This window comes from Monodon monoceros, unplaced genomic scaffold, assembly GCF_005190385.1.
Source record: "Monodon monoceros isolate NGI ecotype Baffin Bay Population unplaced genomic scaffold, NGI_Narwhal_1 Super_Scaffold_4, whole genome shotgun sequence".
Classification (NCBI taxonomy): Eukaryota; Metazoa; Chordata; class Mammalia; order Artiodactyla; family Monodontidae; genus Monodon; species Monodon monoceros.
This window is the reverse complement of record NW_021703781.1, coordinates 60,407,035-60,420,275: the sequence shown is the minus strand read 5'-3', so window position 1 is coordinate 60,420,275 and position 13,241 is coordinate 60,407,035. Positions and strand designations below refer to the sequence as shown.

Genomic DNA, 13,241 nt, shown 5'->3' with positions numbered 1-13,241 from the left:
GAGAAGGTTAGGGAGGGCATCAGGCTTGAGCCGTTTAAGGGAAGGCACAGGCAAACCCTTCCCCAATCTGTGTAAGGGATGCTGCAACAACTCATTCAATTATGTGAAGTGCCCATTAAAGGAATTCTAAGCCCTCCCTTGGGCCATTTCAGTTCTATGAGATTGTCATTGTTTGAAACTAACCAGGATTTCTTCTTTTGCCTTCAGGTGATTCTCATTTTGACAAAGCTCTATGACTATAACCTGGGGAGCATCACGGAGAGCTCGCTTTGGAGGTAGGGAAGCTGAGCTAATAATTACTGTGTTATTTAAACATGATGTCCTCGGCTGGCTGCTCACCCCCACCCCCGTTTCCTGGTGGGAAGGTTTCTGGCTCCTTGTACTCTTTCTTCCTCTGTTTGCTCTTCGTTTCCCTTAGCCGTGGGTTGGGGTTTATTTCCAGGAAGGCTGGACCCTTCCTTTTTATAGACCTCTTCTTTTGGTCACAGATCCTTTTGCTAAACTGCTTATTAGGTTGTCTTTATGCGTTTTGGTTCCCATAGTTCTCACTGATCTGTGAGCTTAGTGGGGCAGAAACGAAAGAATAAGGATATCTTTGCAGAGGGGATCAATGTAACCTCTAGGTCTACAGAACCCAGGCAGGCTACCAGGGCAACATTCTTTCACATCTTCCCTTCCGTGGTTCTGCAGCACAAAGGGGCGCACACACACACTTACACGCTTGCCTTTATTTCTGGGATTCACACTACTGCATCACACATATAGAGTGCGCAATTAGTACTTTTTCAAATGAATGAACAGATTCTTCAAGGGCAGACTAACTTACTGGATTTAGCACGAAAGAAGGTCCTCAAATGCCCAGGCAGTTATTCTCTCCTCCTTTTTCCTTGGAAACTATACATTCTGTTGTTTCGTTTTGTTTCGTAAAAAAAGTTTGATTTATCTCACTCCTGATTGGCTCTTCTCCACCAGCCTGTGTCATGGGCCCATGCCCGAACCAATCCCTGAAGTCCAGGAGAGCACGTCCTCTAGTTGGTCAGGCCTGGATCACATGATGGTCCCTGACCTGGGAGAGGGTGGAGACAAACTCTGGAGATGATATTCACACACGCACACACAGACTAAGTGAGAGTCGTTATACAGAAAGGTGGGAGTGGTCTGTGGGCAGACCAAAGCTAGTGAGTGTCGACCACATAAGATCAGTGGGGGGGGGTTCCATTACCTGTCAGTTCACATGACCGGGAGAGGCTGCCTCTTGGCTTTCAGTGTCAGTGCTGAGGTCTAGGGAGAAAGACTGCAGTCACCCTGTTTGTGTCAGGTGTCCTGTTTGTGTCAGGTGCAGTCAACAGTGGCTTGGGAGGGAAAGTTGATTTACATGGAAGCAATTTGGTTTCAGGGCCTGCTTCTTATTGGGGATTGCAGTGGTCACACAAGAGGAGGCTCATGGATTGGATAGACACCCCAGAGGAACCTACCAGGCCTCACAAGAAGATTGTTCATTAAATTTCATTTTCACCTGATGTCTATTTTCTATTAGGCTTGACATTGTGTACAAGAAGCCCCAAATAAATTGTCCTGTGCCTTAGGAGAACCCTAGTAGACCAAAGAAAAGGCTAGATTCTGTTCTTTTGTTTGTTGTCAGGCATTTCAATTATTGAGCTCTTTCCCCAAGTAGGAGGTCAATTATGCAGAGTTTCTGTCCCAAGGAAATTTATGTAACTGATGTCAAGTGTGGGAAGTTTGGTAGGAGCCTCAAAAAGTACCGTTCTTTGATACATTAAGGGCCTGACTCCTGCTGTACTGTTTAAATTCAGTACCTATCCATCAGCATCTCTGAGTAAGCTTATGCTTCCTTGGAAAGTTTCTCTAATGTATGTGCATAAATGAAAGTAAAAACCAGCTTTTACTGTGTAGTGCATCTGCCATGTAAAGTGTCGTTGGCATATTAGAAAATTAAAAGATGTACAGTTCTGTCTCAGTGGGACAGAGGCAGAGCAGCCGTAACTCCCAGCCTGAGTAGTCCTGGGAAGCGCATATTGGGGGGATGTGAGGAACAGCTTGTCCTGGATTGCTGAAGCTCACGCTCAGCATGCTTCTTTCTCTCCGATGGGGCACTATTACGGATGCCTCAGTCCAGGAAGAATATTCTTTTCTTATCTTAAGGGAGGGGCTTAGTGAAATAAAAATGGCATCATGTTCCAGTAGTACCAGACCTCCCTGCTGAGGGAGCAGACTCCATGGGCTTAAGCCTGGGAAAGCGTGGCAAGAATGACCTGCTGACTTTTCCATCTTAGAATCAATTTCACTGGAAGATATATACATACGTATACATATACACACACACGCGCGTGTATATACACATAATATACACATATGTACAAGTAATATGTGTGTGTATATACCCATTTCTATTTGCTTTTCTAACATACCCACAATAGTCATTTGCCATATATGTCATGTTCTACATGTCATATGTGGCAAATGATTCCTGCGGGTGTTCTATGTTATTGCAACTGCTCGTTTTAATACTTTGATGGAAGAGTACATGCCTGAAAAGACAATTTAGAAAAGAGGAAAGGAGAAAAGGGAATATTTAGAATACTTCACAATTGCTTTTCGGGGCTGCATTTTTTGAGTGGCTCATGGTGCCCATATTTGGTCTTTAGGGGACATTTTGGGGGTGTTAACGTAGAGGTGGAGAGGGACAGGCCTGGGTGGGTCAAGGATGGGACCAGGAAGAGAGGTCCTCATGATTCCACGTCATCTTGAAGGAGACTAGACTGCTAAGTGTTGACTCATTTTCTCCTGTACCAGCTTGTACAGTCTTCTCAGAAAACCTGCCTATGCCAGCCGTCGGGGGCTTCTTAAGGGGCACAGACCAGGTTTTAGAGATACTCAGGGCACTCACAGCACTGAATGCAGGACTTAGAACATAGATAGTGCTCAGTAAGTATCTGGTTTTGCAAAGACCAGTGAATACTACAATTTTGTCTCTACTGCATGGTCACTAACATATAACTCTCTTTCTCACTCATTTATTCAACAAACATGAATTGATTAACTCCTCTAGGCCTTATATTGTTCTTACCTAGGGAAGGAAAGTTGGGTGAGTACATAGATCCATAGCATGTAGATTCTGCCTTCCAGGACTTCGTTGTTTAGAGAGACAAAGATCTTTGGACAGTTAAAATGAGAGAGAACTGTACTTGCCTGTAACCTGCCTCATGTAATTGTATTGAAGGAGATACTTACGCAGCACCCAGAGCTGCCAGATCCCAGGAGTGTTGCTTCTTTACTTTGCTCATGTGTATATTTTCTCTTCTCAACTAGACTTTACGTCCTTAAACCCAACACCTTGCTGGTTTCATGGTAACGGCAGCGATGCTGCTGCTCATGAAAATAATGACAATAACAAAAATTAACTTTGATCGAGCACTCATGATGTGTCAGGCACGATGCTCAGTGCTTGACTTGCGTTATTGCATCCTCCCAAAACATTTTTACAGTGTGCCAAGGTCACACGATTTGTCAATAATAGCCCCCACACTTACAGGCATGTTAGTTATAAACTTCAGTCATTTCACTGCTTATTGATCATCCAGAATCCCATCTGTCTTCTGGGGGATCTTGCTGTACATAAGTAAACAACATTTTAATCATATATATATGTATACATGTATGTATCTATATATATATATAATATGATTGTTATATACATATATGTATATTAAAAATAGGGTTTTCAAAGTGCTATGACATTTTGAGCAGCATTTGCCCTATTCCAGAAAAATACTGGGTCACAGGGAAATGGCTTCTTGCCCAACAAATAGATACACGCGCTTTTTGATTGAGCGCATATTCTTTACAACTTTTACCGGCTGAATAGTCCAAAGGGGGCAAGTGGCAAACGTCTCTGGGGTCTTAGAATAGGAGAGAGGCCAAGAAGCAGCTGACCTTGCAGTGATGTTCTAGGGCTCTCGACCTCGCGGAATGCACAAACCCTGGCTGACAGAGCGAGATGCCGCTGTACCAGATGAATGAGCTCGGTTCCCAGTTGGTCTTGCCGTTGATTACACCTTAATCCTGGAGCAAGTTGTTGATTTTGTTTTTGTTTTGTGCTGTCGTTCACTCAGGGAGTCAAACTGAGAGGAAAGGGGGATGATCTGACACAGGACAATTAACTACACCTCAACATCTTCTCTACTTTCCAGTGGATTAAGCTGTGAGATTTGGTAGAGCTGGTGATTTTACCATACTGAAGCAAGATAAGCTTAAAGGTTGAGATAAATAAAATGTCAAAATCTAGATACAGTATCTCTGAGAAGAAATTATCATCTTTGTTCCCTCTGTGCCAGGGTAGTCAGCATTCTGCTGAGAGAGGCTTAGCTGGTGAGGAAGCCCTAGGCAATTCTGGAAGGACTAAAGGTGTACTCTCTTAAAGGGATACACAGCCTGCAGTGTGTCTGTTGTAGAGCTTGCCTGGCCTGGCTGACTTCTCGAACTCCCTAGTGTCCTATTTTCTGATCCACATGAAACACAAGTTTCCGAACACATCTCCAGGGTTATGTACTTCTCAAGCTGCAATACCTGCTTTTGTGGGATGAAGGAGCATATAGTTAAGGCGGAGAGAATGGGTTAGGCCATTTGATTCTGCTCTGGGAGCCAGCCCTGTTTCCTTGTCACGGGAGTCACCTTGCTTCTCCTTGGATGTTACACACTGCGATTGTCAAGAGAAGCTTCCCAGTAGAGTCTTTGTGGAGAGAATGGCTGTAGAGTGCCTTGAAGCAGCATCTGTGTGGGGTTGGCTTCAGCCAGTACTTTCTGGAGAGCTCAAGGGATTCAGGCTGACAGAAGCTGACCTGAAGACGGTGACTCTCTGCCAACCCTGTGGGTGATTCCCATTAGCTGGAAGCTTCTCTCCCTTTCTACTCCTCATCCAGGGGAAAAGCATAGAGCGTCTTGGATAGATTATTAGTCTCAGCTTTGAAGGATGTTGAGCTACACAATCCAGCTTTCAGTCAGCCACAAATACAAGAATAGAGAATGGGGGTAGTCATCCTAAAAAAGAAAAAGAATAAAGCTAGAGTGTGAAATTTCCCTGCAGAAGGGCTCTTTGTGTTACACAAATCCAGTGATGCTATTCATTCATCCCTGTGTTTGCAAATGTTTAGTGCCTTCCCAGTCTCCCCCAGGAGAGAGCCAAGCTCCCCAGCAGGATCAGGGGTTGCTTAGGATTCTGGATTCCTTTGAGCTTTGTAACTCCCACTCCCATCCCCATATTTGTGTCATGCAGAGCTGCTTGGGGGTCCTGGACTTATAAATTCATTTGATTAAATCTTATTATTTTCAAAAAAATCAAGAAGAAAAGTATGTTCATTATAATGAACCAAACAATGCAGAGGCAAACAAAAAGTGTTAGTAGCCTTTTACTGCCCACACTGATCCAGCTTCCCTGAGGTCAGTGACGGTAAGAGTTTTGTGTGATTCTGTCCATATCGTTATGACCCAACTCAAAAATACCAACACATATATACGTATGTGGACCACTTTTTTGTTTGTTTGAGAAAGTAGGACTAACTGTTCATAGGACTCTGACAACCTGTTATTTTCACTTAACAATGAGTTATGGGTGTCTGTCCAGGTGAATACACTAAGAAAAATGGGTCAGGTTTATAAGCATCAAATAGTATGGATGTTGTATACTGAATTTAACAACTGAATCCTTAATTAAGTTGTGTAGTGCTTCTTTTGAGCCAGGAAGTGTTTTCAGTGCTTTTTATCCTCATAACAACCCTATAGAATAGGCACTACTAGTATCCCAGGTTTACATATGAGAGAAGTGAGGCTTAGAAACGTTAAGACTTAAAAATTAATGTGCCCGATGTTCATGTAGTCAGTAAGTGTCAGAGATGGATCCTGAGTGTGTTCTGTTAACTCCAAGCTACACTACTTCTCCGTGACCTTTTTATTGGGTCATTATCTGATTTCTACAATATTTGCTATTACATATAGTGCTTCAATAAACATGTCTGTAAACATGTTGTTACATTTTTGGTAATTTTCTCTTTGTAAAGTACTCTAGAGGCCTAAAGGGGATATTGCTGTATCAAAACCAAATGCATTTATAATGTTAACAGATACCTGAGATTACTTTCCAAGATGGTTAGGATAATTCATATACCGACAAGCAATAACAGACTGTGCATTTCCCAATGATTTCACTAGCACTGGGTATTTTCTTTTTTTTTTTTTAACATCTTTATTGGAGTATAATTGCTTTACATTGTTGTGTTAGTTTCTGCTTTATAACAAGGTGAATCAGCTATACATATACATATATCCCCGTATCTCCTCCCTCTTGCATCTCCCTCCCACCCTCCCTATCCCACCTCTCTGGGTGGTCACAAAGCACTGAGCTGATCTCCCTGTGCTATGTGGCTGCTTCCCACTAGCTATCTATTTTACATTTGGTAGTGTATATTTGTCCATGCCACTCTCTCACTTCATCTCAGCTTACCCTTCCCCCTCGCCGTGTCCTCAAGTCCATTCTCTATGTCTGTGTCTTTATTCCTGTCCTGTCACTAGGTTCTTCAGAACCTTTTTTTTTTTTTTTTTTAGATTCCATATGTATGTGTTAGCATATGGTATTTGTTTTTCTCTTTCTGACTTTACTTCGCTCTGTATGACAGTCTCTAGGTCCATCCACCTCACTACAAATAACTCAATTTCATTTCTTTTTATGACTGAGTAATGTGGCAATGTATATATATGCCACATCTTCTTTATCCATTCATCTTTCGATGGACACTTAGGTTGCTTCCATGTCCTGGCTATTGTAAATAGAGCTTCAATGAACATTGTGGTACATGGCTCTTTTTGGTTTTCTCAGGGTATATACCCAGTAGTGGGATTGCTGGGTCGTATGGTAGTTTTATTTTTAGTTTTTTAACGAACCTCGAAACTGTTCTCCATAGTGGCTGTATCAACTTGCATTCCCACCAACAGTGCAAGAGGGTTCCCTTTTCTCCACACCCTCTCCAGCGTTTATTGTTTGTAGATTTTTTGATGATGGCCATTCTGACTGGTGTGAGGTGATACCTCATTGTAGTTTTGATTTGCATTTCTCTAATGAATAGTGATGTGGAGCATCCTTTCATGTGTTTGTTGGCAATCTGTATATCTTCCTTGGAGAAATGTCTATTTAGGTCTTCTGCCCATTTTTGGATTGGGTTGTTTGTTCTTTTGAAATTGAGCTGCATGAGCTGCTTGTAAATTTTGGAGATTAATCCTTTGTCAGTTGCTTCATTTGCAAATATTTTCTCCTATTCTGAGGGTTGGCTTTTCGTCTTGTTTATGTTTTCTTTGCTGTGCAAAAGCTTTTAAGTTTCATTAGGTCCCATTTGTTTATTTTTGTTTTTATTTCCATTTCTCTAGGAAGTGGGTCATAAAGGATCTTGCTGTGATTTATGTCATAGAGTGTTCTGCCTACATTTTCCGCTAAGAGTTTTATAGTGTCTGGCCTTACACTTAGGTCTTTAATCCATTTTGAGTTTATTTTTGTGTATGGTGTTAGGGAGTGTTCTAATTTCATTCTTTTACATGTAGCTGTCCAGTTTCCCAGCACCACTTATTGAGGAGGCTGTCTTTTCTCCATTGTATATTCTTGCCTCCTTTATCAAAGGTAAGGTGACCATATGTGCGTGGGCTTTCTATCCTGTTCCATTGATCTACATTTCTGTTTTTGTGCCAGTACCATACTGTCTTGATTACTGTAGCTTTGTAGTATAGTCTGAAGCCAGGGAGCCTGTTTCCTCCAGATCCATTTTTCTTTCTCAAGATTGCTTTAGCAATTTGGGGTCTTTTGTGTTTCCATACAAATTGTGAAGTTTTTTTGTTCTAGTTCTGTGGAAAATGCCAGTGGTAGTTTGATAGGGATTGCCTTGAATCTGTAGATTGCTTTGGGTAGTAGAGTCATTTTCACAATGTTGATTCTTCCAATCTAAGAACATGGTATATCTCTCCATCTATTTGTATCATCTTTAATTTCTTTCATCAGTGTCTTATAGTTTTCTGCATACAGGTCTTTTGTCTCCTTAGGTAGGTTTATTCCTAGATATTTTATTCTTTTTGTTGCAGTGGTAAATGGGAGTGTTTTCTTAATTTGCCTTTCAGATTTTTCGTCATTAGTGTATAGGAATGCCAGAGACTTCTGTGCATTAATTTTGCATCCTGCTACTTTACCAAATTCATTGATTACCTCTAGTAGTTTTCTGGTAGCATGTTTAGGATTCTCTATATATAGTATCATGTCATGTGCAAAGAGTGACAGTTTTACTTCTTCTTTTCTGATTTGGATTCCTTTTCTTTTTCTTCTCTGATTGCTGTGGTTAAAACTTCCAAAACTATGTAGAATAATGGTGGTGAGAGTGGCCATCCGTGTCTTGTTCCTGATCTTAGTGGAAATGGTTTCAGTTCTTCACCATTGAGGACGATGTTGGCTGTGCGTTTGTCATATATGGCCTTTATTATGTTGAGGAAAGTTCCCTCTTTGCCTATTTTCTGGAGGGTTTTTATCATAAATGGGTGTTGAACTTTGTCGAAAACTTTCTCTGAATCTACTGAGATGATCATATGATTTTTCTCTTTCAGTTTGTTAATATGGTATATCACGTTGATTGATTTGCGTATATTGAAGAATCCTTGCATTCCTGGGATAAACCCCACTTGGTCATAGTGTATGATCCTTTTAATGTGCTGTTGGATTCTGTTTGCTAGTATGTTGTTGAGGATTTTTGCATCTGTGTTCATCAGTGATATTGGCCTGTAGTTTTCTTTCTTTGTGACATCTTTGTCTGGTTTTGGTATCAGAGCGATGGTGGCCTCGTAGAATGAGTTTGGGAGTGTTCCTCCCTCTGCTATATTTTGGAAGAGTTTGAGAAGGATAGGTGTTAGCTCTTCTCTAAATGTTTGATAGAATTCGCCTGTGAAGCCATCTGTTCCTGGGCTTTTGTTTGTTGGAAGATTTTTAATCACAGTTTCAATTTCAGCATTTGTGATTGGTCTGTTTATATTTTCTATTTCTTCCTGATTTAGTCTCGGAAGGTTGAGCTTTTCTAAGAATTTGTCCATTTCTTCCAGGTTGTCCATTTTATTGGCATATGGTTGCTTGTAGTAATCTCTCATGATCCTTTGTATTTCTGCAGTGTTAGTTGTTACTTCTCCTTTTCCATTTCTAATTCTGTTGATTTGAGTCTTCTCCTTTTTTCTTGATGAGTCTGGCTAGTGGTTTATCAATTTTGTTAATCTTCTCAAAGAACCAGCTTTTAGTTGTGTCCATCTTTGCTGCTGTTTCCTTCATTTCTTTTTCATTTATTTCTTATCTGATCTTTATGATTTCTTTCTTTCTGCTAACTTTGGGGTTTTTTTGTTCTTCTTTCTCTAATTGCTTTAGGTGTAAGGTTAGGTTGTGTAAGTTTTTTCTTGTTTCTTGAGGTAGGATTGTATTGCTATAAACTTCCCTCTTAGAAGCTGCTTCTCAAAGATTTTGGGTCATAGTGTTTTCATTGTCATTTGTTTCTAGGTATTTTTTGATTTCCTCTTTGATTTCTTCAGTGATCTCTTGGTTATTTAGTAGTGTATTGTTTAGCCTCCATGTGTTTGTATTTTTAACAATTTTTTTCCTGTAATGGATATCTAGTCTCATAGCATTGTGGTCAGAAAAGATACTTGATATGATTTCAATTTTCTTAACTTTACCAAAGCTTGCTTTGTGACCCAAGATATGTTCTATCCTGGAGAATGATCCATGAGAAAGAAAAAAATAAAGTAAAATAAAATAAAGTTATTAAAATAAAAAAATAATTATTAAAAATAAAATATTAAAAAGTAATATAAAAAGGAAAGGAAGAAGATAGCAACCAAACCAAAAAACAAATCCACCAATGATAACGAGCACTAAAAGCTATACTAAAAAAAAAAAAAAAAATGGACAGACGGAACCCTAGGACAAATGGTAAAAGCAAAGCTGTACAGACAAAATCACACAAAGAAGCATACACATACACACTCACAAAAAGAGAAAAAGGAAAAAATATATATATATCTATATGTAAAAAAAAGGAAGAGAGTGACCAAATCAATAAACAAATCTACCAATGATAGTAAACTCTAAATACTAAACTAAGATCAAACATAAAACCAGAAATAAATTAGATGCAGAAAGCAAACCCCAAGTCTACGGTTGCTCCCAAAGTCCACTGCCTCAATTTTGGGATGATTCGTTGTCTATTCTGGTATTCCACAGACGCAGGGTTCATCAAGTGGATTGTGGAGATTAAATCCGCTGCTCCTGAGGCTGCTGGGAGAAATTTCCCTTTGTCTTCTTTGTTCGCACGGCTCCTGGGGCTCAGCTTTGGATTTGGCCCCGCCTCTGCGTGTAGGTCACTGAGGGTGTCTGTTCTTCTGAGGGCGTCTGTTCTTTGCCCAGACAGGATGGGGTTAAAGGAGCCGCTGATTAGGGGGCTCTGGCTCGCTCAGGCCGGGGGGGAGGGAGGGGTACGGAATATGCGGCGAGCCTGCGGCGGCAGAGGCTGGAGCGACGTTGCAACAGCCTGAGGTGCGCTGTGTATTCTCCCGGGGAAGTTGTCCCTGGATCATGGGACACTGGCCGTGGCAGGCTGCACAGGCTCCTGTCAGGGGAGGTGTGGGCAGTGACCTGTGCTTTCACACAAGCTTTTTGGTGGCTGCAGTAGCAGCCTCAGTGTTTCATGCCCGTCTCTGGGGTCCGCGCTGATAGCCGTGGCTCGTGCCCATCTCTGGAGCTCGTTTACGCGGTGCTCTGAATCCCCTTTCCTTGTGCACCAGGAAACAATGGTCTCTTGCCTCTTTGGCAGCTCCAGACTTTTTCCCGGACTCCCTCCCGGCTAGCTGTGGCTCACTAGCCCCCTTCAGTCTGTTTTCATGCAGCCAACCCCAGTCCTCTCTCTGGGGTCTGACCTCCGAAGCCCGAGCCTCAGCTCCCAGCCCCCACCTGCCCCGGTGGGTGAGCAGATCAGCAGCAATCCTCTGTGCGGGAATCTCTCTGCTTTGCCCTCCACACCCCTGTTGCTGTGCTCTCCTCCGTGGCTCTGAAGCTTACCCCTTCTGCCTCCCGCAGTCTCCACCCGAGAAGGGGCTTCCTAGTGTGTGGAAACCTTTCCTCCTTCACAGCTCCCTCCCACTGGTGCAGGTCCCATCCCTGTTCTTTTGTCTCTGTTTTTTCTTTTTTCTTTTCCCCTACCCAGGTACGTGGGGAGTTTCTTGCCTTTTGGGAGGCCTGAGGTCTTCTGCTAGCATTCAGTAGGTGTTCTGTAGGAGTTGTTCCACATCTAGATGTATTTCTGATGTATTTGTGGGAAGGAAGGTGATCTCCACGTCTTACTCCTCCGCCACCTTGAAGGTCTCTGGTATTTTCAGTACTTAAAATTTTGCTAGTCTGTTGAGTGAAAATGATGTCTCGATCAGAGTGTTTTAGGGGGTATTTTCCTGACTACCAGTGATACTGAGCATCTTTTTATATGTTTATTGGTCCGTGGCAATGTTTAACCATTTTCTCCACCTCCCCTTTCCCACTAAGCAAAGGTAATTGTTCCTTCCTCAGTAATCCTGTAGTGTATTATGTATCTTCATCTTATAATAGTCGTCAGATGTATATTTATTTGGTTCAGTTTAACAAATTACTACTTGTCCCTATTTCTGTGGCAGGCACTGTGCTAGGTAGGCACTGGAAACATAGGTATAAGTAAGTAATTGCTCCTTCCCTACAAAAACTGAAAACCTAGTGAAGGGCAGACACTCAGTGGGTGACTATACAAGTGTGGCAGATGCAGTGCAAAAGTTGTACACAAGTTCTTGTCCATGTTCATCTATTTCCATACCAGCTTGGAAACTCAAAGACTGTGATCTTCTCTTAGTTATTTTTGTTTGCTTGGCACATATATTAAGTATATTAAGTAATGGTTTAGGGTTTCTGAAAGCCAGGTCTGTTTCTTGTACTTTTTTAATCCTAAGTTTTAACCTCATGCCTTCCATATAGGAAATACTGTTTTGGATAATGTGCTTCGTGACCTTGTGAAATACCATTGTATTGCACTCAAGAGTAGGAACACAGTCAGTGCCAAGTGTGAAAAGCCCAGATTCAAGTCGAGGAACCCATTTATATCCATAGGGTACTTGGCATGCATGTTGGGCCCCTTGATTTTGTCAAAATCTTCCTGCACACCACCACCACCATGAAGGCTATTTCTACTAGAATCTGGCTGAGCTCTGCCTAAAGATGCTGCAAGCCTTCCTGAGATTTCTGTGAGGCTCTGGCCTCAGATTGCATCTTTACACTCCTCATTTGCCTCAGTGATTGGCTCCACTGAGTTCTCCACTTCTCCTTTTAGCAAATAATGGATGAGATATACACAAAAGCTATCATTGCCCTGACAGTATAGTAAATTTATCAGTATGACCTCAGGAAACAATAAAGAAAATTTTACTAGAGAAAAAGCAGAACAACTGGCATTCCAACATCAAATCTGGTTATAGATTCAGTAAGTGTTTAGGATGTCAGTTTTGATATTGCTGCTTTGCCATTGAACACTACATGGTGGAATCTTACATCCCTGCGGTCCCTTGAGATTTAGGTCACCACCATCCAATTCCAGTAGGAGCTCAATGCTTCCATATCCTTATAACCCCTCAAAGGGATTTCCTCCTCACCTGATGCTTTGGTCCATCCTTTGAAGCCAAAACTTGAGCTTATTACTAATAAGTAATTAAACCGTGGAGAGTAAATGCTCTTTGAGCATAGAGCTTTGTACCGGGCACAAAGAAGGTCAAAAGATACCCAGGACACAATTTAATTCTTACCTTCTACCAACATAGAGTCTCACTTTTCAGTCAACATGGCTATCTCCTCCTCATTTTTTAGGTCTCAGCCTGAATATCACCTTATTTTTAAAAAAACATTTATGTCCACCTTATTAAGAAGAGATCTCTTGTTTCTTTCTACCACAGGTCTTGTTTATTTCATTCATTGCACATGTCATGACCCATAATGATTCTATTTATTACCTGTTCATTGACTGATGCCACCACTAGAATATAAGCTCCCTGAAGGTAGAGACATCATCTTATTTTCCAGTGTATTTTGAATGCCCAAAGTGCCTGGCACGTAGACCTTCAAGTGAGATATATCAGATTAATTGAATGTGTAA

The 13,241-nt window shown here is 41.5% G+C and overlaps 1 protein-coding gene across 10 annotated transcripts in view; it reads left to right on the top strand.

Annotated features, from left to right (window-relative positions):
- The window catches only part of SORCS1 (sortilin related VPS10 domain containing receptor 1), a 560,723-nt gene that overhangs the window by 189,445 nt on the left and 358,037 nt on the right, over positions 1-13,241 (top strand). For all 10 annotated transcript variants that reach the window (XM_029244670.1, XM_029244678.1, XM_029244671.1 and 7 more), the window contains exon 2: positions 208-275. In XM_029244670.1, the coding sequence (XP_029100503.1) occupies positions 208-275 (68 nt within the window). The remainder of the gene's footprint in view (positions 1-207; positions 276-13,241) is intronic.